This window comes from Ranitomeya variabilis, chromosome 6, assembly GCF_051348905.1.
Source record: "Ranitomeya variabilis isolate aRanVar5 chromosome 6, aRanVar5.hap1, whole genome shotgun sequence".
NCBI classification, from domain to species: domain Eukaryota; kingdom Metazoa; phylum Chordata; class Amphibia; order Anura; family Dendrobatidae; genus Ranitomeya; species Ranitomeya variabilis.
Genome location: NC_135237.1, coordinates 38,466,728 through 38,491,033, shown reverse-complemented (window position 1 = coordinate 38,491,033; position 24,306 = coordinate 38,466,728). Strand labels below are relative to the sequence as shown.

Below are 24,306 nucleotides of genomic sequence, written 5' to 3'. Positions count from 1 at the left end.
ACAATTTTCAGTCATGAAAATACAGAAAAATCTTTAAATGAGAAGGTGTGTCCAAACTTTTGGTCTGTACTGTATATAGGGAAGGATAAGAACGTACCTACAAAATGGGAATAGTACAATGAGGAAAGCATGCACCCAAAAAGAGCACGCAACAATCTCTTTCACTGGCAATGCAGAGAAGGTCTGGCCAGGTTTTATAGGGAGAGGTAATGACCAGATCAGAAGCAGCAGGAAAGGAACTGCAGGTTTATGGCCAGCATAGAAAGGGTCATTAACCTCTTCAACACCAAAGGAAACCAAATCCATTTAATATGGGACACAAACAGGCTAAATGGAAGATCTGTGATTCACAATACGTAGTGATCTTTTAACCACAGATCTCCCAGGAGGACATGACACACTCGTGACAACAGCAGTATTAATATAAGGTCTAGTGGCCAGTTTGAAAACCGCAATATTTCTTTTTTTTTACAATAATGATATTGATATGTAAAATTCTTTTACATTTCTTTACAATAATTTTTGTAAAAAAATAATGGGTCTTTTTCTGGTGCCAGATTCGCTTAAAGGGCTATTTGCAATGTTGCAAATTATTACCTAACCATAGCGATCACTCGCTGACTGCTGAGAAACCCACTGATCCTGAGAACGGGGATTAAAATTCTCTGTGGTGCTGACCGCTCTATTTCGATGAGACATTTTGATGAGGATTGGTGGGAGTCCCGGCAATCGGATCCCCACTGATGAGCAAGTTATAACTTATCCTGCAGCAAATGGTACGGACTGTGTTGTGGAAATGTTTCATTGCAAAGTATCCTTCAGAGAAGAGTTGTGCAGCCGCCAGATGTGACAATGAAAGTGATTGACAGAAAGCTGAGATCTTGGGATCAGTGCGGAAAGGATACAGAAATGGGATTGCAATCCTCAGAAATCTACTAGAAGTCACAACGGAAACCTGGAGGGCTGGAGGATGATGTAAGTGGCCACAAATTTCATAGAGAGCAGGCGGAGAGGGTGGAGGGACTGGAGGGGCGGATGGAGTGTATATATAAGTATGGGAGGAGTAGCAGACATGACAGTGTGTGTGAGAAACACAATATTACTCCTTATCTCCAGCAAATATTAACAGAAAGAGCAGCAACTCGTCACCGGGCGCGGAGGAGCCGCAGCCAGGGACACCCAATCCGGGCCATATTAGGAGAATTATTGCAATTTATTACATGCAGGGAGGAGGAACCAACACGTTTTCCCCGTTAGCACAGTACTTTAAGCCTCTATTCCTCAGTCCTCCTCCACATTGTAATATCAGGACTATACAGCATCCCCTGTGGAAATATCTGCGACATTTCTATTAAAGGAACTGCAAGGGTAAGTGGAAAGTAGCAAAGCGGAGCTGGAAAGACGCAGCTTGTTACTTTCAATATTGACCTAAGATAGCAACAGATTCAATGTTCGTCAGTCTAAAGTAATTTATACACCGTTTGTTGTTATTTTCTTAAAACCAAATAAAAAGATATTGTTAAAAAAAAAAGATTGCAACATAGTCTGGTTTTACTTACATAGGACTGCAATTTAGTCTCAAAAAGTGAAACCAACAATTCAGCTCTGCTACATATCTAGAATTATGTTCGTTACAAGTATACAGTATTTCATACATTGATTCTTTTTTTTAAATCTTTTACTCATTCGTTTGCGAGCTAATTTATTGGGTAATACAGAATATAAATGTCATAAAAATGTAGATTTCCAATGTGAACGGATTTTAAAAAAATCTGCATTTATATTAGACTTTAATATATTATATCATTATTATTTTATATATGTGTGTATATATATATATATTTATAATAATGATATATAATATTAATTAAACTTACTTTTATATACCTTTACCTTATGGACTGGTGTTTTGTTTGTATACATTTTTGAACAAAAGTCAAATTAAACAACGTATATTAAGTGATTGTCATTTTAAGGAATTTTCAGACTGTGTGAGGGCAGGTACTGTCATATTAATCTACAAGACTGGTCCTGTTGCTTATTTGGTCCATATGCGCCATAAATATATATTTTTATTCTTTTTCTTCTAGCAATCAAACATGGCAAGTAATCCAAATAGCGCAGCCAATGGCATCGAGGGGAAAGGGAAAGCCAATGGCCGTGGAGAAGTACAAGTGGATGTTGCAGACCCTAACCCACCAAAAAGGTGAGTTTTATAGATCTATGGATTATTATATGGAAAAAATATATATATAAATGCATAAAACTAACATAAATAAATTAATTGAAGTTGAAGATAATAATAATAATAATAATAATAATAATAAATAATTGGTGGCTAAGTTACATAAGAACAACTGTTACATCCCAAGATAGAGGCATATATCTACTGTACAGCACCATAGTAAAAAATTGATGCAGTGCGGTATTTTGTGTTTTTTTTACCGCATGCATCTAAAAAAATGATACCAACTTGTAACAGTCGTTCAGTTTGGCCCTACGGATACATTCGGTATATGGGCCTGGAGATCAGGCGCATATACTGATCACAAATAAAATGTCAACAGAGATTGGCGGCACACAGCTGTGATATGGCGCTGTACAAGTAGGAAGGTTTATGGGACTGCGGCTGTACCAAAGCCATCTAGTTTTTCTTTTCTTGGTTTCATAAGAAATCTGACCAAGCAAGTGTGACATGTTACACTGCATTGTATCTAGAGTAGAATATTGGCAACACTGTGCTGCACTGAGGCACGCTATGGCGGTACATGGAGTGCTGTGCGACTGCTTTTCAGTGTCTGTGCGGACTCCTCTGTTGTGTGCACAAGGCCCAAGTTCATATTTGCTCATTTTTTTCCTGAGCACAAGAATATTTTATCAAAGCATGAGATATATATCAGTTATTTGGCACCAAATAAAGAATATTACATTGTAGTAGGCTGGATTTACTGATAAGCACGGCGGTGAGAAGGACGCTACACTGCAGTTATTTTGCAGCTATTTAAATTGGCCTTAGGTCACACTGATGTTTCGATACCGCTCAGATTTAGTGAGATCTCTCTGTCCTAGCATCAAGAAAATAACGCTGTGTCTTGGAATCTATTATCCCTGTCTCCAATAGCTATCTATGTAATATATCTATATATAATATTAATATAGCTGATATGTATTTATCATCTATATATTCTTTTATTTCCTTCTTTCTTTCCCTCGTTCTTTCTTTCCTTTTTCTTTCTTTCTCTTTCTTTCCTTCTTTCATTCCTTTTTCTTTCTTTCTCTTTCTCTCTTTCTTTGTTTCTTTCTTTCCCTCCTTTCTGTTTGCTTTCTTACTCTTTCTTTCTTTCTTTCTTTCTTTCTTTCTTTCTTTCTTTCTTTCTTTCTTTCTTTCTTTCTTCCTTCCTTCTTTCTTTCATTCCTTCTTTATTTCCTTCTTTCCTCTTTCTTTCCTTCCTTCTTTCTTTCTTCCATCTTTCTTTCTTTCTTTCTTTCTTTCTTTCTTCCTTCCTTCTTTCTTTCATTCCTTCTTTATTTCCTTCTTTCCTCTTTCTTTCCTTCCTTCTTTCTTTCTTCCATCTTTCTTTCTTTCTTTCTTTCTTCCATTCCTTTTTTATTTCCTTCTTCCCCTTTCTTTCATTCTTTCTTTGTTTCTATCTTTCTTTCATTCCTTCCTTCTTTCTTTATTTTTTCCTTCTTTCATTCCTTCCTTCCTTCTTTCTTCTATCTTTCTTTCATTCATTCATTATTTCGTTCTAATTGATCTGTCAGCACTTGCTCACAAATTATTATTTTATGATTGATTATTTGATAACAGCAGTGAACCTGACGATGAACCTGTAGGAAATAAATAACTGCCCCTCGCTGTGTGGCCAGGAGGGCAGAGCTGCTGATTGTGGCAGCCTGTATACCATGTAGGGAGAAGAGCTGCCATGTACACTGACTGTCACCAGTACCATCACCATGGTGGGATTTATTTTGCAGGGATGTTCCTATAAGACATTTCTGTAATATTTCCAAGTATTGGTGATCATGTCATAAGAGATCCAAGACGTCTGCCAGCACAAGTGGCAGACCGTAAAAGGAGGGGACGTTGTTGTTGCAGGAAATGACTAATTGCATTTTTACCTCTGGAGCTTTAATGGTTTCTGTTACTATAGAAGCAGCTACAGCCGCTCACGTAAGGTCTCTGCACAGTCACCTCAGCACCGCAGGAAGTGGTTGGTCCGACATAGCGTAATTCTGACTTCTCACAAGCAAATCCATCTCTACAGCCAAAATCAATCTTTAGAGATCACCTAAAAAAAAGTTCACATCTCTTTGGAGTTGTGGTTAATTACAAAGAGCGTCTCTAGCTGTGGAGGACCTGTCCTGTCCTGCGTTACGCGGACAACCTATTGATGTGAATGGGCACTGTGCAATACCTAGATTCCCCTGCGATTATCTTCTCTTCAAAGGATGTATTTAGTTGCCTCACCTCTAAGTGGGAATCAAGTCTTAAACTTTTTTAACCCCCTGTAGTTTCACAATGTACTGTTGCACCAAGAGGCTGAGCTTGCACCCCAAAGGGCAGCGGTGGGGCGTTTGTGTACCGATCACCCTCCCCCCCATGATGCAGGGTACCGACAATTTCCTTTTGGAGCCTTTTACCTGATCAATGTCATAATCACCACCGCCTGCACCTCCCCCAAAACATGCAATAAAAAGTTAAAAAGTTATTCTATATCCCAATAAGGTACAAATAAAAAACTTCAGCCCGCATGGAAGCAGTAACCCCTCGCACACTTCATCATCAGAAAAATATAAAAAGTTACGGGTCATTTTTATTAGACAATGAATAATAAAATAAAATTTTAAAAAAAGGAGAATCGCAATTTATTTAACCATTTCACCCACTTGGAATTTTTTTCTCGTTTTCCAGTCCATTGATTGATTGGTAAAATGAATAGTGTCATTGAAAAATAAAATCGGTGCCGCAAAAAATAAGCCCTCATATGTCTATCTGGACAGAAAAATAAAGAAAAGTTATGGCGCTTGGAAGAAAGGAAAGAAAAATCTAAACTTCAAAAATGAATAATGGGGTTAGAAATTTTCCAACACGTCCCTGCTTTTCGGGATGACTTTTATTATTCCAGCGATCGCTCTTTATCCAGCACCTCAGTGTCATGTTCATGGTCACACCATCATAAACATGGATCCTGAATGTTGTTTTTTCTCCGAAGGCCTCCATGGACAGGAGTTTTTATGGCACCACATGATCACTTTTCATTGCAGGGCAAACAATGTTCAGTGTTTTCAGCAGTTTTTTTTTTAGCTCAATGTTTGCTCTCCTTCTGTAAAAAGTACATTATATTACCTGATTGCCTCTTTATAGTGCAAGCTGATTATATCACGGATATTTATGATCCCAGAACCATAAGTGGCTAATTAATGATGACTAGAAAGCCCATTTCCATTCATGTAGACAGTTAATAACATTAATAGGTTGCGGGGCAGCGACAAGATTGTCCATCACGGTCAGGTGCTGGTTCTTTACATTGTTCACCATTGTGCTGTTATCGTACAGAGCAACTCTATGTTATAAAGCCCTGCTCCTGGATGGGAGATATCTCTGATCCTGGTAATCAGCTCCTCAGGGGTTCATCTCTGCAATCATGGTTACCGATGGGGCACAAGTCATAGGATCAGAGATAACTCACCCTGTCATCCCTGTGATTGTGCGGTGTCGATATGCCAGGACTATCGTCCTAGTATTTCAACTCTTTAAGGACTTACACTGTCACCCTTGCTATAATGGAGTACTGAAAGACTGCAAATGTGAGGGATCAGAGGTAAATCTGATCCTGGCTGATTAACCACTTTAGCAAAGCCTGGTACTGGAGCTCTTATTTAGATGTACCTGACTAGCTTTGACTTATAACCAGGAATTGGGTTCACCCTGTGTCAGTCTGTTGGATTTTGAGCAAGGTAAAGTGTGTTGAAGCTGGTGAGTGACCAGTCAAAATGTGAGCTATAGATGGGAGAGAGACAAGCCAGGGTCTTTCTCTGAATGGAGACTGCAAGGGTCAGCATGGAAAGCTGAGCAGTCTGTGTGTTCGAGCTGTAGAGTTATGTGTGGAAGCTGCAGCCTGTTCAGTGTGAACTCTGCACAGAGCTGAACACTTCTGTTTGGTGTTGGAGCTCAGGCTGAAGGGAATACTGAGACTGGAAGGGCCGTAACTCTTCTGTGTATAAAAGTTGCCCTGGGAGAAAGGACTGTAATCTGTTTGGGCGAGCCTGCACTGACATGTACAGTATGTGCCTGCTGAATGAGCTATTTATTTGCTGTTATAGTTTTGTGCCCAGAAGACGCTGTTTTTGGTTTTGAATCATTTTGAGTTTTGTGAAAGCAATAAAACTGCTCGTTTGGACCAAACCTCAGAGCATGAATCCCTACATTATTTAAAGAGGTTGTGCACTACTTTTTTATTGATGACCTAGCATAGTGGACAACCTCTATAAGTATCCTCTGTCATCTAATGTGTGCTCCTAAGTGTCCTTATTGAGTGCTGATAGGTTACAAGCACAGACAGGAGCTTAAAAAAAAAGTAAGCAATCAACTGATTGCAGCCTCAAGTTTTCGAGTGTACCAGAAAGAAAAAAGTAATGTTAGTTTGAGTAAAGTGGATTAAAAAAGTCTCCAAAAATACAGAAATAATTTGCTATTTCCGTTTTATTTTTTAAATCGTCCATCATAATAAAATGAATCCCCAAAAATATTCTAAGAATCTATGGAATAATTTCAACCTATAATTTATACTGCTTGTCACATGGTTTAAAAACAGTCAATCTTTCCTATAACAACATCGATGGAAAAGTACATAAATTATAGCTATTGGAATGGGAGGAAAAAGCAAACCATAACATTTGCTTAGTTGTTAAGAATTATTCTAGTTTTAGGCTGCCGTCACACGTTCAGTTTTTGGTCAGTATTTTACATCAGTATCTGTAAGCCAAATCCAGGAGTGGATGATTATACAGAAGTGGTGCATATGTTTCTGTTATACTTTTCCTCTGATTGTTCCACTCCTGGTTTTGGCTACAAATACTGATGTAAAATACTGACCAAATACTGATAGTGTGACGGCAGCCTTGTGGAAATAATTCTTATCTATGTATAAGGCCTCATTCAGACGTGAGTGATTTTTCAAGCGTGCAAAAAATGGTATGAGTGTCATCAGTTTTTTTCTATCAGTCTCATAAATGTTTGGTCCGTGTGCCAATTTTTACCATCTTTGTTTCATCAGTGATTTTCATGTTTGAATAAATGACAAAGCTTCTCGCATCCATTACAGTGTTAATCTTGGGCAGTATCCGGACTGTACGCTCATGCCATCCGTGCGCTGTCAGAGCTTTTCATCAGTGACGTTGAAAAAAGTCTTTGGGATTTTTTTTTTTGTGGACACATAGTCTGCAAAAAAACACGGACATGTGACATTATATTACTATATACTGCAATACTAACGTATTGCTATATACAGTCATGGCCGAAAGTGTTGGCACCCTTGAAATTGATCCAGAAAATGAAGTATTTCTCCCAGAAAATTATTGCAATTACACCTGTGTTATTATACACATGTTTATTTATTTTGTGTGTATTGGAACAGCACAAGAAAGCACAGAGAAAAACAAGGCAAATTGCACATAATTTCACAAAAGAAAAAGAAAAAATGTTGGCCAAACAAAATTGTTGACACTTTTCCAAAATTCAGGGTAAACCAGATTGTTTCAAGCATGTGATGCTCGTTCAAACTCACCTGTGGCAAGTAACAGGTGTGGACAATATGAAAATCACACCTGAAACCAGATAAAAAGGGGAGAAGTTGACTCAGTCTTTGCAATGTGTGTCTGTGTGTGACACACCAAGCATGGAGAACAGAAAGAGAAGAGAATTATCTGAGGACTTGAGAAGCAAAATACTTCATTTTCTGGAACAATTTCAAGGGTGCTTTCTGCTATGACTGTATGTTAAAAGTCAGGTTAAAGTATCCAAGTGAAAATTAAATAAAAAAAAGTTTAAAAAAAAAGATCAAATAAGAACATAAAAGTTTGACCCACTCCCCTTTTCCCAATCTACAAAAATAAGTAATAATAAAAAATAAACATATAAAATATAAAAGTCCCATCTACAAAAATATAAAATGAATGATCTCATACAGTAAAGGAGAAAACAAAAACCGTAACATCGGAAATGCCATTTTTTTGCTCAGCTGGCCACTTTCCATGAATTTAATAACATGCAATCAATATGTCCAAGTGAAGACTACCGCTTGAAAAGCACACTTTCACAAAGCTCCATAAACTGTGAAAGAAAAAGTTTTAGGTCTCAGAAAATGGTGACACAAACTATTTTTTTTATATAAAGTTCTCATCGCACTGACCTGTAGAATTATGATCTCAGGTAATTTTTACCGCAGACTAAATGTCGAAAAATAAAAAGGAAACCAAAAAATATTGGAGCTATTTTTTTCACCATTTAACTACATTTGATATTTTTTCCTGTTTTTTTTTTTTTTCTGTTTATCAATACATTAATGGTGCCATTCAAAATTATAACTCATCCCACAAAAAAAGACCCTCATACAGTTATGGAGATACAAAAAATATTTAAAAAAAAAAGTTATGCATTTTGAAAGGAGAGGAAAATAAATATAAATTGGTTAAATTAAAGTATCCTGGGCTATAGCCTATAGAATATAATAGTTTCCTATACTTGTTCACTATACTTTTCCACCCTTTTTTGCATTAAAGGGGTTGTCTGGTCAAAGCCGATAAGTATGCAGTTACTCTGTGTGACTGTAGACTTATGAATCCCAAAAGTGCATGCACTGTGTACTGTTGGGATTCGCTGGTTTCAGACCATGGAACGGAGGGTGTATATGAGTTATACTGTACATACCTCCTGCCAGTGGACGCGACCTAGGTCCATAACTTTATATGGAGCGAGGCCGTGCGCTCTAGTCCGCTATGCCCGCTAACCGTCCACATCATTGGTCGGGGCGCGGCGTCGGCTCAATATAAGTGTATGGAGAGTGAAGCCGGGAGTATGTATAACTCATACATCCATGGACTGAAACCGGCGAATCCCCGCAGCGCACAGTGCATTCACTGGGGAAACACGGGATTCATAAGTCGCCACTCACACAAAGTCACTGCTGACTTATCGGTTTTGACCGGACAACCCCTTTAAGGATTTTACTAAGAACTCCATGTGATCCATAGTATGTTAGCGATATATATATCATTATATCAGCATTTTACTGTGGCCCCCTTAAGTAGCAAAATCTGACAGCGCTTCCTTTGGGCTAAAATTGCGTTACCCCTTTGTTATAGATATATTCTACATTCCTCATGTGTTAAAAAATAAATATATATCTATTTCCATATGGTTTAGAGGAAACGACATCTTTGTGTTTCCCGGTCACTCGCAGATGTGGATTTTATCAGAAATAAAACCTTTATCCGGAATCGCAGGGGGTCTGATTGTGCCGAAGGGAAAAAGATAATAATTAACCGTAGGAGCAGCGTTTGGGACATTGTGATAGTCATTTGTATGTTTTGCTGGATCCCCGGGACATTAAAGTTTTTTTTGGGGACTGTATTTGTGATGGTCTATCCTGAATGAAGGTAAACAATGAAGATGTTTTGGTCGCTGGACCCAGAAATTGGGACTTAGATCAGACATACAGATACAGCGAGGAGGCTCTGATTGACAGCTGCACTCCTACACTGAGGACCAGAATCATGGAAACTTCCAATTCCAGATGTTTATGTCTAAAAGTACTATCATTAGGCGCCCCCTTTTTTGCTTACTGTGAACAGTTGCACGGGCAATGTGATAATATCTTAAAGGGAATTTGTCAACGGGTTTTTACTATGTAATCTGAGAGCAGCATGATGTAGGGGCAGAGACCCTGATTCCATTGATGTGTCCCTTACTTGGCTGTGTGCAATCATTTTGATACAATCACAGTTTTCTCTGCTGCAAATCTTGCAGTTACCTTAATGCTGTGCCCTGTATAACCCCACCCACACCACTGATTGGCAGCTTTCTGTATACACTTTGCACTGCCAATTAGTGGTGGGGCCGTGGTTATATAGAGCAGGAGGACTACATGGCACGAGTCAACTAGTCCTGTACTGATACTCTCCTGATGATAACACTCAGATTTGATTGAAAACAAGCAGAGCAGTAAGTGACACATCGCTGGAATCAGGGTCTCTTTCTCTACATCGTGCTGCTCTCAGATTACATGATAAAACCGGCTGACAGATTCCTTTTAACCAGGACAATAAATTTTACACTTTTTTTTATTATTATGGCAGCTAAATACATTTAAATTTGTTACACATAAAACAGAGCCGCGAGCCTCACACTTTAATGAAAAAAAATACCAAAGACAAAAAAATAAAATTGCTGAATTTTTTTAAAATGTGTCTTGTTTATTGTACTGTTTTAGAATATTTTGACGTAAACAAAAAATGGTTTGTGATCTTCATCTTTGGAAAAAGTTTCGTACTTCTCTAGGACAGTAATCTGAATCTTTTCAAGGGTGTTGTATTAACAAGTGTCCAAACATTTCCAAAAATGGCTGCACTAAATCTCGTAACTGTTTCATTTCTGGAGTGGAATGAGCCGTGTATGAGCCAGATGTGACTCACCGGAATTGTAGCGTCCGAGCGATGATTATTCCAACATCTGAAGGCTGAGGGCCCTAATGCAAAATCTCCAACTGGGCCCCCACTATCTCGGGTCTTTTATAGTTTTATTCTTCTCATGTGGGCAAATGGGACCTTTTAAACATTCGTAGATTTTAGGTCCCGGGTGCGACTACAAACCCTGCACCCACTATAGTTACGCCCTTGACTTCAACCCTCTTCCAAAATTTCCCACTGAAGCTGCTATGGCCTAAAAGTATTATACCTCCAAAACTCAGCCTACTCCATAAATGAAAAACTCAACCTACCCCATAATTTAAAAACTCAATCTACTCCATAAATGAAAAATTCAACCTACCCCATAAATTAAAAACTCAACCTACCCAATAAATGAAAAACTCAACCTATCCCATAAATGAAAAACTCAACCTACCCCATAAGTGAGAAAATCAACCTACCCTATGAATGAAAAATTCAACCTATCCCATAAATTAAAAACCCAGCCTACCCCATAAGTGAAAAAACCAACCTACACCATGAATGAAAAATTCAACCTATCCCATAAATGAAAAACTCAACCTACCCCATGAATGAAAAATTCAACCTACCCCATAAATGAAAAACTCAACCTACCCAATAAATGAAAAACTCAACCTACCCCATAAGTGAAAAAAGTAAACCTACCCCATAAATGAAAAATTCAACCTATCCCATAAATGAAAAACTCAACCTACCCCATAATTGAAAAATGCAACCTACCCCTTAAGTGAAAAACCCAACCTACCCCTTAAGTGAAAAACCCAACCTACCCCTTAAGTGAAAAACCCAACCTACCCAATAAATTAAAAACTCAACATACCTCATAAAGGAAAAACTCAACCTACCCCATAAGTGAAAAAAATTTACCTACCCCATGAATGAAAAATTCAACCTACCCCATAAATGAAAAACTCAACCTACACCTTTTAAAGAAAACTCTGACTCCTTGTATTTATGCGATTAAATTGACAAACACAAATGTCTGAATTACTCCCACTTTTACCCACTGGTTTAGGGGCACCATAACTGACTGATTTACCCTCCACAGATTCCCAAGGGCACCACCCTATAAAGATACCACCTATCAAATACTCAAAGGCAAACCAAATTGTTAAACAATATATCATCTACCACAAAGGCCACCTACCCATCAAGGCTGTTATGATCTGAATATTTTACCTTATTTCTTGGACTTTATGAACCCATATATACCATAGGATGGTGTTTGCATTTTAGGGACGCTTTTGTCCATCCCGAAAAGCATCCAGAAACGCCCATTTGTGGTTTGGGTGAGCTCCACCCTGTACTCTTCCCTTCCTTCCAAACCCAGTCACGTTGGCCTTCACCCACAGCTCCGGCAGGGCTCCATCTTTTCTTTACTTTCTCCATATTGTACTTTATACCATTTCTGAAAAGCATGAAAAAACCTCTGTATAATTAGATTACTTTTATTCCTTGCCCTCTGATATGTGTAGCGGCCAGAGATTTTTATGTTTATGTTTTGGGGGGAAATTTATTTCACTGGAACAGGTCCTCTTTAAGAGATCATGAGTATCATGTAATTACTCAATCTCTGTAACTTAGAAACCATCATTTTCTGCTATACCCTGATGACTTCCTGACTGGTAATTCCACTGATGACCCCAGCAGCCTATTTCCCCTCATTCTGCATTCTTTAATACCCTACAATACAATTACATCCTAAGGACTGATATTCGCATCCCTCAGATATGATCTCATTACTGCCGCACATTCCGTATCATCGGGATCTCTAACATTATGTTTTTCATTGCAGCAAAAAGAAAGGATTTTTCTCCAGGTCCAAAGACAAAGACAAAGTAGAAAAACCAAAAGTCGGCTCGCTCACAATGGTAAGAAGCAGTGGCATCAGAAATAATTGAATTTAATTTTTGGAGAAAAAAAAAAATTAACATTTATCTGAAGTGGAGCCCTTTTATTTTTACTGATTTTATATATATAAATATACACGGTGCCTTGCGAAAGTATTTGGCCCCCTGGAACTTTTCAACCTTTTCCCACATATCATGCTACAAACATAAAGATACCAAATGTTAATTTTTGGTGAAGAATCAACAACATCTTCCCTGTTCCTGCTGAAGAAAAGCAGGCCCAAACCATGAAGCTGCCACCACCATGTTTGACAGTGGGGATGGTGTGTTCAGGGTGATGAGCTGTGTTGCCTTTATGCCAAACATATCGTTGGGCATTGTTGCCAAAAAGTTCGATTTTGGTTTCATCTGACCAGAGCACCTTCTTCCACATGTTTGGTGTGTCTCCCAGGTGGCTTGTTGCAAACATTAAACGACACTTTTCATGAATATCTTTGAGAAATGGCTATCTTCTTGCCACTCTTCCATAAAGGCCAGATTTGTGCAGTGTACGACTGATTGTTGTCCTATGGACAGACTGTCCCACCTCAGCTGTAGATCTCTGCAGTTCATCCAGAGTGATCATGGGCCTCTTAGCTGCATCTCTGATCAGTCTTCTCCTTGTTTGAGATGACAGTTGAGAGGGACGGCCGGGTCTTGGTAGATTTGCAGTGGTATGGTACTCCTTCCATTCCAATATGATCGCTTGCACAGTGCTCCTTGGGATGTGTAAAGTTTTGGAAATAATTTTGCATCCAAATCCAGCTTTAAACTTCTCCACAACAGTATCACGGACCTGCCTGTTGTGTTCCTTGGTCTTCATGATGCTCTCTGTGCTTCACACAGAACCCTGAGACTATCACAGAGCAGGTGCAGTTATACGGAGACTTGATTACACACAGGTGGATTATATTTATCATCATTAGGCATTTAGGACAACATTGGATCATTCAGAGATCCACAATGAACTTCTGGAGTGAGTTTGCTGCATTGAAAGTAAAGCGGCCGAATAATATTGCACGCCCCACTTTTCAGTTTTTGAATTTCCGCAAAAATTTAAAATAACCAATAAATTTCGTTCAACTTCACAATCGTGTTCCACTTGTTGTTGATTCTTCACCAAAAATTTACATTTGGTATCTTTATGTTTGAAGCATGATATGTGGGAAAAGGTTGAAAAGTTCCAGGGGGCCAAATACTTTTGCAAGGCACTGTATAATACATCTATCTATCTATCTATCTATCTATCTATCTATCTATCTATCTATCTATCTATCTATCTATCTATCTATCTATCTATCTATCTATCTATCCATGCTGTATATACCTTTTATCTTTATGTCTAACAAAGAGATATGTAGATATGCATTATATAGCGACATAGTGACAGTTATTAAGGTTGAAGGAAGAAGTCCATTTAGTTCAACCCATGCCCTAACAAAACCCAAGAAAAAAATCCCCCCCCTCCAAAAAAATGTGCATATACCCTACAACTAGCAAATCAGTAAATAGTAATAGTACATGTAAATAACATTGGACACTTACAAACAAACATACACACAAGCACATATAAAATACACACATAATACCTGCATACACATAATTACATTTTTCGGAAGCGCTTCTCCATCCAACCAAATTATTTGTTACTTTTTTGTTCTTTCACTCACTTTTTATTTTTACGTAAGTTTTAATTACATGGGTATGTACACACAATATCTTTTAGATGCTTTCATACCCGCTGAGATTTTCCTGCAAATGACGCTTCAGGGCAACGTGTTTTTTCTGAATTTTTTTTTTGGTCTCCTCTGATGCCTTTTGCAGTGGTTGCGCCGGTGGCATTTTTTTTTTGTCTCTTGTGACGCCTTTTGTAATGGTTTCGCAGGTGGCTTTTCTTTTCTTTTTTTAATCTTATGTATTAATAGTGAGTGACTTCAAAGCGGAAGCCGCCAGAATAATGTTCTGGAGGCCTGAAGCGGTTAAAAGAAGTTCATGAAGATTGAACGTGTGCACAGCAAGTCATTTTGACATTGTATATGTTCATTCTTCTTAACATTTTTCTCTGCACTTTTTCTGGCGGATTTTAGACAGAATGCGCCTGTGTCATGTGCACATACCCCATAAAGGTAGTGCTTTTTTTGCGAGTTGAGCTGTAATTTTTTTAAGTGCCATTTTGTAACAGTTACATTTTTGTTAACTTTTTCATGAATTTAATAGAGAAAAAGAAACAATCACAACTTTTTTATTTTCTTACGACATTTACAATCACCATATATAAACTGTTGAGTTGACTACATTGTAAATGTTGTTGCGATTACAGTGATATCAAATACGTCTGTGTTATTTACTGTTTTGTGACATTTATTTTTAAAAAGTGTATTAAAAGTGTGATTATTGTAATTGTTTTTTATTATTTTTTTTATAATTTTGTAGGAAGGAAAACCACCTTGACTTGTGTTTTACTTCTAATATACGGGTGTATAGAGATTTGCTGGGATATAGGGATGTATATCTAGTTACCAGTACAATATGCCTGTAGAGAAGAATATAATTTGGCTAAATCTTCCTAAACTTACCAGTGCAGCCTGTGGTTCATCGATAAAGCTTTTGCCTGCTATGTTTATAGATATGCTGGGGTTTTTCCCCCAATGTCCTGAGTCAGAGGAGGGGAATCTACAAAAAGAGAAAGTAGAATGGCCACAGCATCACCTGAGAAATTTGCAGAATGACTTGACCCCCTTATAGCATGGGCCCTTGTGCATGTGAACCAGCTGCCTATCCGGTATTTCCTCCCCTGCTACATCCTCTCTCGCTTTCTCATGCATTACATGGATTGCTCAGAGAGCACCATGTAGTGCCTTATCCTTCCTGCAGAGGCGCTGCAGGGAAATTGAACACTTGTTGGCTAGGATCTTCCATGGAATATAGCAGCTCACCGAGGGGGGTCACTATAGTGGATCCCCTTTGATATTCTAATTTTTTTTAACCTTTCTAACAAAAATAGGTTCTTCAAAGCAGACGACCCCTGCAACATTGCCAACATTTTTGGGGTTGTTTATAGCCCCGTCCCTACTGAGAACACACACATCACTCATATAAACTCCATTTTGGCCTGGGAATCCTCCAAAAATTGAGACAATTGGCAACTGTTACTGGAGCGCCCCCACACCGCCGCAGGGCCGAGGGGTACCCGGAGCCGGGCCTCTAGGTCTCAGTCCTGGGGTTGTCACGGTGGCTAGACCCGGTCCGTGGCCCTGCCTGTCAGTGGGGGACGTCCGGTGCAATAAGTGGTGTAGTAACGGTGTAGCGGTGCAGTTGTGGGGTGCAGGTCGCGGTAAATAACGAGGACACCAGGTTGCAGTCTCTTTACCTCTTTACTGAAGCTCTCTGGGTCCTCAGTCCAGAATACGGCTCACCAGGCTGCGCAAGTCCGGCCGGTCCAATGGCACTTCCAGAGCTCTCCTTGCAGGTGGAAATCGGTGCCTTCCTTCTAGCGCTATGTGTTGCAGTCCTTCCCTGCTGTGCTTACGGAAAGTACCCCACAACTGTTGTGTCTGTTTCTCGTGTTCCCTCACAACAACTTAATTCGCAATGATCTTCCTCGTCCCTCCAGATACTATGGTAGGAACGCACCCGTATGACGGGGAGGCTCGGAGATCTTCCGGGACTCTATCTGCGCCCCTCTCCTGTTGGTACCCCCCTTTGCCTTCCTGGGTGATGCGTGAGACAGTCCGCCTAAAGCTAACTGCCCTGCCGTAGGTCTGAGGTATGGCTTGAAACTCTTTACCTCCTCGGCGTTCCGGCCACCGGTAGTGCGCCTCAGTAAGGTGCTGCCTCTTTCAGCACAACCCTCACTGGTATCTCCTTTCGCTTGATTTCGTTTCTCACTCAGCACAATCTATCTCGCTTCTAGTCCTTTCTTGAGTCCCGCCGCTTCCAGGAGCCTGCGCGGACCCGTTACGTTCTCTCAATGCCAAGCCTCTGCCAGGATCCCACCCCTGGCAGAGACCCTACAGTCTCTCCCTTCACAACACCCCCTGCCACAGGGTGTTGCTCCGTTCAATCCCGTCAGCGTTCTCTCTAACTTCCTGCCTGACCCCCAGTTTACCCACTATGGTGGGGAGTGGCCTAATGAATAGCACCCTTAGCTCCCCCCGGAGGCCCAGCTGTGAAATGTATTGGTGACTGTGATACCTGCTCAGAGAACTCCTTCAGTGCCATCGAACGCACCATGGCCCCCCTTAGTGGCTGAGCCATGATACTGCAACGACCAGGACTCTGGGGCGCTGCACTCCCCCCTGGTTAAACACAGTACTCCGGGACTGGGAAGAAAAACAACAATACAAGTTAGCAAAAAGACATACAATTTTGTTGAGTGCAAATAACAGTAAGTATACTTAAGTAGGCTTCCCTTTATGGGAGGTGAGGACACTTTTAACGTTACAAACATAATCAACATTATAAATTACAGAGCATAAATAACTTCTGTTACCCAACCGGGTATTCTACTTAATGCAATTTTTGGAACAATAACTTAACATTGCCTTTAAGAAACTCACACTCTTAGTCTATCAAAGGCCTTCCTATAATCACATTATAAGGCATTTCAACTTTACATTCTCCTTCTTGTGAACCTGCAGGACCGCCTGTCCCTACGGCACCAGGCCTACTGCCTCTCCTTTCTTCTACAGGACCGCCCTGTTCAGCCAGGGCCTACTGCCTTTCGCTACTATACACAGTATAGACATAACATTCCTTTCGGTTGAAGAACTCTGAGCCAGCTCTACTCGGCCCCTTTAAGGACTCACTCTCTAACCCCTACGGGTTCACTCTCTGTCCTTAGCAATAAAGTAACTTTTCAATGGGGACGCAGGGTTTACCTTCTATCCTCACCCTCATTATTACTTCTCTTACTTTCAACTATGCAGACCTCTACTTCTACCCCTACGGGCTCTCTGCATCTTTCCTGTCTTCAAAACATTATTCAAATTTCACATTTTAACAAATTCAACACATATAACTTAGCATGTAAAACAGTTACATTTTCTTTTTCAAGGCATCATTATCACATTACTGTTCGGTAACAGTATCTCTTTCAAGTTTACTTCGTCACATCCCCTTTAAGAGGGGACCAAGTCTTTCTGAGGTAGCTCGTCTTCTCAGCCTACCAGTCTTATGCAAAGTTCCAGCCCGGGATCTTCACAAAGTGTCTTTAACTAGGACTAGTAGGAAAGGTTTCTTCGCAAAGTGTCTTTAACTAAAACCAGTAGAGAAGGAATCTTCGCAAAGTGTCTTTTGGCTCAAACCAATAGGGCAAATATCTTCGCAAAGTGTCTTTGGCTAAAACCAGTAGGGAGCACCTTTAAGAAGGTGCAAACTATTTACAAGGGGAGTTCGAATCATGCACAGTCCATGATTTCTGCAGTTCTTTTAAACTTGTGCAAAACTTTGAGAACAACAATAGTGGCCCCGGATCAACAAGGGGTCACCTTTAACCCTAGACGGGTTTAGTAGCAAACAGGAACAGTTAAAGGAATGAACAGTTAACTATTTACATTTTCATAAAGTGACTCTTCTTTCAGAAGTTTCCATAAGGCGCCTCCTGGCGGGCGGACCCCTGCAATCCAGGTTTCAGGTCCACTCCCGCTGCCAGATACACCCCATGGGTTCGGGTCTGTTGCACGACCAGGTCGTGCGCGGCGATCAAGGTCTGTGTTCCCATTTCTCTCTGTGCTGGCACATCAGGGACATTGATCGCCCGCAGAGGAACTTCTTTAGCCACTACGGTGGTTGTGGCGATCGGGCGGCAGATCGCTAGTTCTGTGGTTGGGCAGGTGGAGGCAACCAGGGTGGTTACAGGTCGGTCACACGGCGGCACTTTGGCTACAGGGGCTGGTTTCTCTTTCTTGTAGACGTTCAGGGCGAACCACCCCTTTTCCCCAAAATGCCGGGTGTAAGTAACACTGTCTCCCGGATAGAGGTCTCGATCTGGATGTCCCTCTCTAAGGTGTGACTCAACATCCCGTCGGTTAACAAAGACCTCCGCGTATAGCCCCGGTTCTTTAATGAAGCCCCAGCCTCCTTGGAGTTTAAAGACAGTGACGATACCCTGCCTACGCGGGGCCTGGTGAGTGGTGGGGTCCTTACGGGCCCGGTCCTTGACCGCCAAATCTTTTTGATGGTAGGCCTCCCGTTTAGCCTGATGTGCTTTCTCTTCCTCTCGCCACCGCTGTTCTAGCTGGATCTGGTATTCCTCCCAGCTTAGGGCCTGTACCATTTCTCCCTTCTGGGTCTCCACCCCGGGGAACCCCATGAGATTGGATCCAGGGTTCACCCAGCGGCACACCGTGCGCTCCGCGCTGACCTCACACGGCAAGGGAGTAGGGGTGATTGGGGCTCGCATACGGTGTTCCATGCCCGTGGCTTCCTCCCATGGTAACAGGCGCTGAAGTCTATGGGTCCCCGGGAGAGGTGGTGCTGCTACGGGACCCACTAACACACCCTCTGCTAGTGGGGTAGGATCGGCGGACTCACCCACTGGTACGATTCCACCTTCTGCGACAGGTCCCGTTGGTTCTTCCGATGTCCGGGAATCCACTGCCGGTCCTACCTGATGCGGGGCCTGGACTCTCACATGCAGTTGGAGGAGCTGGTTATATAAATCCTCCATCTCGGCTCTCAGGAATTTGGTGTTATCCACGGAGGACAAGCTGCTGGGCTCAGCCGGGTAGTCAGGGGAGACTTCCACTTCAACCCCGCTGTCGGGTTCGGAGCTGCTAGCCATAGCGTCCTCCACGTGGGTCGCTTCCTGGTCTTTTTCCCGCTCTCTCCTGCGTGAGCAGTTTCGTTTTCTCTGCCTCCGCCCCCCATTAAGGATCAGGAGGCGGATCTCTGCTGCTGACGGACACGTCCTCACTGCACAGAAATATTTAGACTGGGCGGCCATTACTGTTCGCGCTCTCCAGCTCGGCTACGCCCACTCCACGCCCCTCTTCTCTTCCTGCGCTCTCCTCAGCGCCGCAATGGCGGCGGACCTTGGCGGCAAATGGCACAGCACACAGTCTTGCAATAAAGTACAGTCCAAGCACAGTAAATCACAGTCTCTAGGCACACATGACCTGATTCTTCAGGCTTAAGTAGATCCTGTTCGTGACGCCAAGTTGGAGCGCCCCCACACCGCCGCAGGGCCGAGGGGTACCCGGAGCCGGGCCTCTAGGTCTCAGTCCTGGGGTTGTCACGGTGGCTAGACCCGGTCCGTGGCCCTGCCTGTCAGTGGGGGACGTCCGGTGCAGTAAGTGGTGTAGTAACGGTGTAGCGGTGCAGTTGTGGGGTGCAGGTCGCGGTAAATAACGAGGACACCAGGTTGCAGTCTCTTTACCTCTTTACTGAAGCTCTCTGGGTCCTCAGTCCAGAATACGGCTCACCAGGCTGCGCAAGTCCGGCCGGTCCAATGGCACTTCCAGAGCTCTCCTTGCAGGTGGAAATCGGTGCCTTCCTTCTAGCGCTATGTGTTGCAGTCCTTCCCTGCTGTGCTTACGGAAAGTACCCCACAACTGTTGTGTCTGTTTCTCGTGTTCCCTCACAACAACTTAATTCGCAATGATCTTCCTCGTCCCTCCAGATACTATGGTAGGAACGCACCCGTATGACGGGGAGGCTCGGAGATCTTCCGGGACTCTATCTGCGCCCCTCTCCTGTTGGTACCCCCCTTTGCCTTCCTGGGTGATGCGTGAGACAGTCCGCCTAAAGCTAACTGCCCTGCCGTAGGTCTGAGGTATGGCTTGAAACTCTTTACCTCCTCGGCGTTCCGGCCACCGGTAGTGCGCCTCAGTAAGGTGCTGCCTCTTTCAGCACAACCCTCACTGGTATCTCCTTTCGCTTGATTTCGTTTCTCACTCAGCACAATCTATCTCGCTTCTAGTCCTTTCTTGAGTCCCGCCGCTTCCAGGAGCCTGCGCGGACCCGTTACGTTCTCTCAATGCCAAGCCTCTGCCAGGATCCCACCCCTGGCAGAGACCCTACAGTCTCTCCCTTCACAACACCCCCTGCCACAGGGTGTTGCTCCGTTCAATCCCGTCAGCGTTCTCTCTAACTTCCTGCCTGACCCCCAGTTTACCCACTATGGTGGGGAGTGGCCTAATGAATAGCACCCTTAGCTCCCCCCGGAGGCCCAGCTGTGAAATGTATTGGTGACTGTGATACCTGCTCAGAGAACTCCTTCAGTGCCATCGAACGCACCATGGCCCCCCTTAGTGGCTGAGCCATGATACTGCAACGACCAGGACTCTGGGGCGCTGCATTACCTCTTAGCTCAAAGAGCTATTCTGGTGCACTAAAGATCATTTTAATGGCTAATTCTGCTCTGCTACAACCCGCACACATCCTCTGATCTCATCTGTTAAATTTCAGATTTCAGATAGTCTGGTTACGATTATATAATTATTAGTTGGAGGAAAAATATCATGAAATTTCTCATTAAATATCTAAAAGTCACTGACACTTGTCCAGAGGTGATGATTTGGGGGGCACTTGAGCACGTGGTGTACAGTCTCTTCTAGGAAGTCTCACGTGGCCAGGGCCTAATGTCTGATCCAATTAGTTTAATTACCAAAAACGTCCTTTGATCGCTAATGATTCAGGCTTCTTGCATCTGTAATGAAAACCCACTGCTAAAAGTCTGTTTCCATTTCCTTAAAAGGGGCTCTCCGGGAATAGGAAAAAAAAAAGAACTAAAGAAAATGTCATTATAAATAAATTTCTAAATGCTTTTAATGAGAAAATCACAATAGTTTTGTCTTGGTGGTAATCACTATATAATGAAGATGGTTGCTGACTTGTTACACTTACAGAAATATGTCTTAGAATGTGACTTTCTTACTGCACATGCTCACAGGCGCCTGTACTAACATTATTACTGCACATGCTCACAGGCGCCTGTACTAACATTATTACTGCACATGCTCACAGGCGCCTGTACTAACATTATTACTGCGCATGCTCACAGGCGCCTGTACTAACATTATTACTGCACATGCTCACAGGCGCCTGTACCAACATTATTACTGCACATGCTCACAGGCGCCTGTACTAACATTATTGCTGCACATGCTTACAGGCGCCTGTACTAACATTATTGCTGCACATGCTCACAGGCGCCTGTACTAACATTATTACTGCACATACTTACAGGCGCCTGTACTAACATTATTACTGCACATGCTTACAGGCACCTGTACTAACATTATTACTGCACATACTTACAGGTGCCTGTACTAACATTATTACTGCACATGCTCACAGGCGCCTGTACTAGCATTGTTACTGCACATGCTCACAGGTGCCTGTACTAACATTATTCCTGCACATGCTCACAGGTGCTTATACTAACATTCTTACTGCACATGCTCACAGGCACCTGTACTAACATTATTAATGCACATGCTCACAGGCGCCTGTACTAACACTCTTACTGCACATGCTCACAGGCACCTGTACTAACACTCTTACTGCACATGCTCACAGGCACCTGTACTAACATTCTTACTGCATGAGCTCCCAAGTACCTGTTCTAACATAACTGCACCTGTCCTAACATTTTTACTGCACATGTTCACAGGTACCTGTACTAACATTCTTACTGCACGTGCTCACAAGCACCTGTACTAACATTCTTACTGCACATGCTCACATGTCCTGTCCAAATATTCTTACTGCACATGCTCACAGGCACCTGTACTAACATTCTTACTGCACAAGCTCACAGGCACTTTAGTAACATTCTTACTGCACATGCTCACAGGACCTGTACTAACATTCTTACTGAACATGCTCACAAGAACCTGTCCTGACATTTTTACTGCACATGCTCACAGGTACCTGTATGTTGTGAACTCTGTTTTCGGACTCCCTCCTGTGGTCGTGAGTGGTACTGTGTGAGTTCTATCTTTGGGCTCCCTCTGGTGGCTCTTTTGTTATTCTGCGGGTCTGTGGCTGGGATCAGCTGCCTCGTCACCTGCTAGTCAGGTTTTCTATTTAACTCACCTGGACCTTCACTCTTTGCCTGCTGTCGTTGTACTCAGTGCTGGTTTTGATCTCTCCTGACTTCATTCGTGATCTGGCTCTCCAAGAGAAGCTAAGTATTTGCTAGTTCATTTTTGCTCATCTGTGTTCTATATGTTTTCTCAGTATATGATGAGTTCAGTCCAGCTTGCTAATATGTGATCTTTTCGCTTGCTGGTAGCTCTGGGGTGCTGAGGTTCTCCCCTCACATCGTTAGTTGGTGTGGGGGTTCTTGCATCCTCTGCGTGGATATTTTTGGATAGGGTTTTGTACTGACCGCATAGATTCTTTATTGTCCTCTTTCTATTTAGTGATTAGCGGGCCTCCTTTGCTGAACCTGTTTTCATTACTGCGTTTGTATTTTCTCCTTTACTCACCGTTATTATTTGTGGGGGGCTGTTCTAAACTTTGGGGTTATTTCTCTGAGGCAAGTGAGGCTTCTATTTCTCTCTAGGGGTAGTCAGTTTCTCAGGCTGTGAAGAGATGTCTAGGATTTTAGGAACGTTCCATGGCTGCCTATAGTGTGTGCGGTTAGGATCAGGTTTGCGGTCAGTCCAGTTACCACATCCCCAGAGCTCGTCTAATGTTCTGTTACTTAGCTGGTCAGATTTGTGATCCTAAGCCACTAAGGATCATAACAGTACAACAGGCCCGAAAGTGTTAAATGCATCGCAGAAGCGGGATAAGAAAAGTCCTGAGTGCATTTTGTTTTCTTTGCTGCAGTTTGTCTTGCTTCTCTCCTCCCCTTAATCTCTGGGTGGCTCTGAATTCAGCTGCAGACATGGATATTCAGAGTTTGACTTCTAATATAGATCATCTTACTGCAAGGGTACAAAGCATTCAGGATTATGTCATTCACAGTCCTATGTCAGAGCCTATTCCTGAGTTGTTTTCTGGAGATAGATCTAGGTTTTTGAATTTTAAGAATAATTGCAAGTTATTCCTTTCTTTGAGACCTCGTTCCTCTGGTAATCCTGCTCAGCAAGTTAAAATTATTATTTCCTTGTTACGTGGTGACCCTCAGGATTGGGCATTCTCCCTGGCGCCAGGAGACCCTGCATTGCTGAATGTGGATGCGTTTTTTCTGGCGCTTGGATTGCTTTATGAGGAACCTAATCTTGAGGACCAGGCAGAAAAGGCTTTGTTGGCCCTCTCTCAGGGTCAGGATGAAGCAGAGGTTTATTGTCAAAAATTTAGGAAATGGTCAGTGCTTACTCAATGGAATGAGTGTGCCCTGGCAGCAATTTTCAGAAAAGGTCTTTCCGAAGCCCTTAAGAATGTTATGGTGGGGTTCCCTACGCCTGCAGGTCTGAATGAGTCAATGGCTTTGGCCATTCAGATTGATCGGCGTTTGCGGGAGCGCAAACCTGCGCACCATCTGGCGATGTTTTCTGAACAGAAATCTGAGTCTATGCATGTCAGAATGGGTTGTGCTTTTACTGTGGTGATTCTGCTCATGTTATCTCAGCATGCTCTAAGCGCATAAAGAGCTTCGCTAAGTCTGCCACCATTGGTACTGTACAGCCTAAATTCATTTTGTCTGTTACTTTGATTTGCTCCCTGTCATCCTACTCAGTTATGGCTTTTGTGGATTCAGGTGCTGCCCTGAATTTGATGGATTTGTCAT

General features: G+C 42.2%; 1 protein-coding gene across 1 annotated transcript in view; it reads left to right on the top strand.

Annotated features, from left to right (window-relative positions):
• Window positions 1-1,229: 1,229 nt before the first annotated feature.
• Window positions 1,230-24,306, top strand: part of ABCB1 (ATP binding cassette subfamily B member 1) — a 70,724-nt gene continuing 47,647 nt past the window's right edge. The window contains exons 1-3 of the mRNA XM_077268254.1: window positions 1,230-1,368; window positions 2,091-2,206; window positions 12,527-12,602. Coding sequence (XP_077124369.1) covers window positions 2,100-2,206; window positions 12,527-12,602 — 183 coding nt within the window. The 5' untranslated portion in view covers window positions 1,230-1,368; window positions 2,091-2,099. The remainder of the gene's footprint in view (window positions 1,369-2,090; window positions 2,207-12,526; window positions 12,603-24,306) is intronic.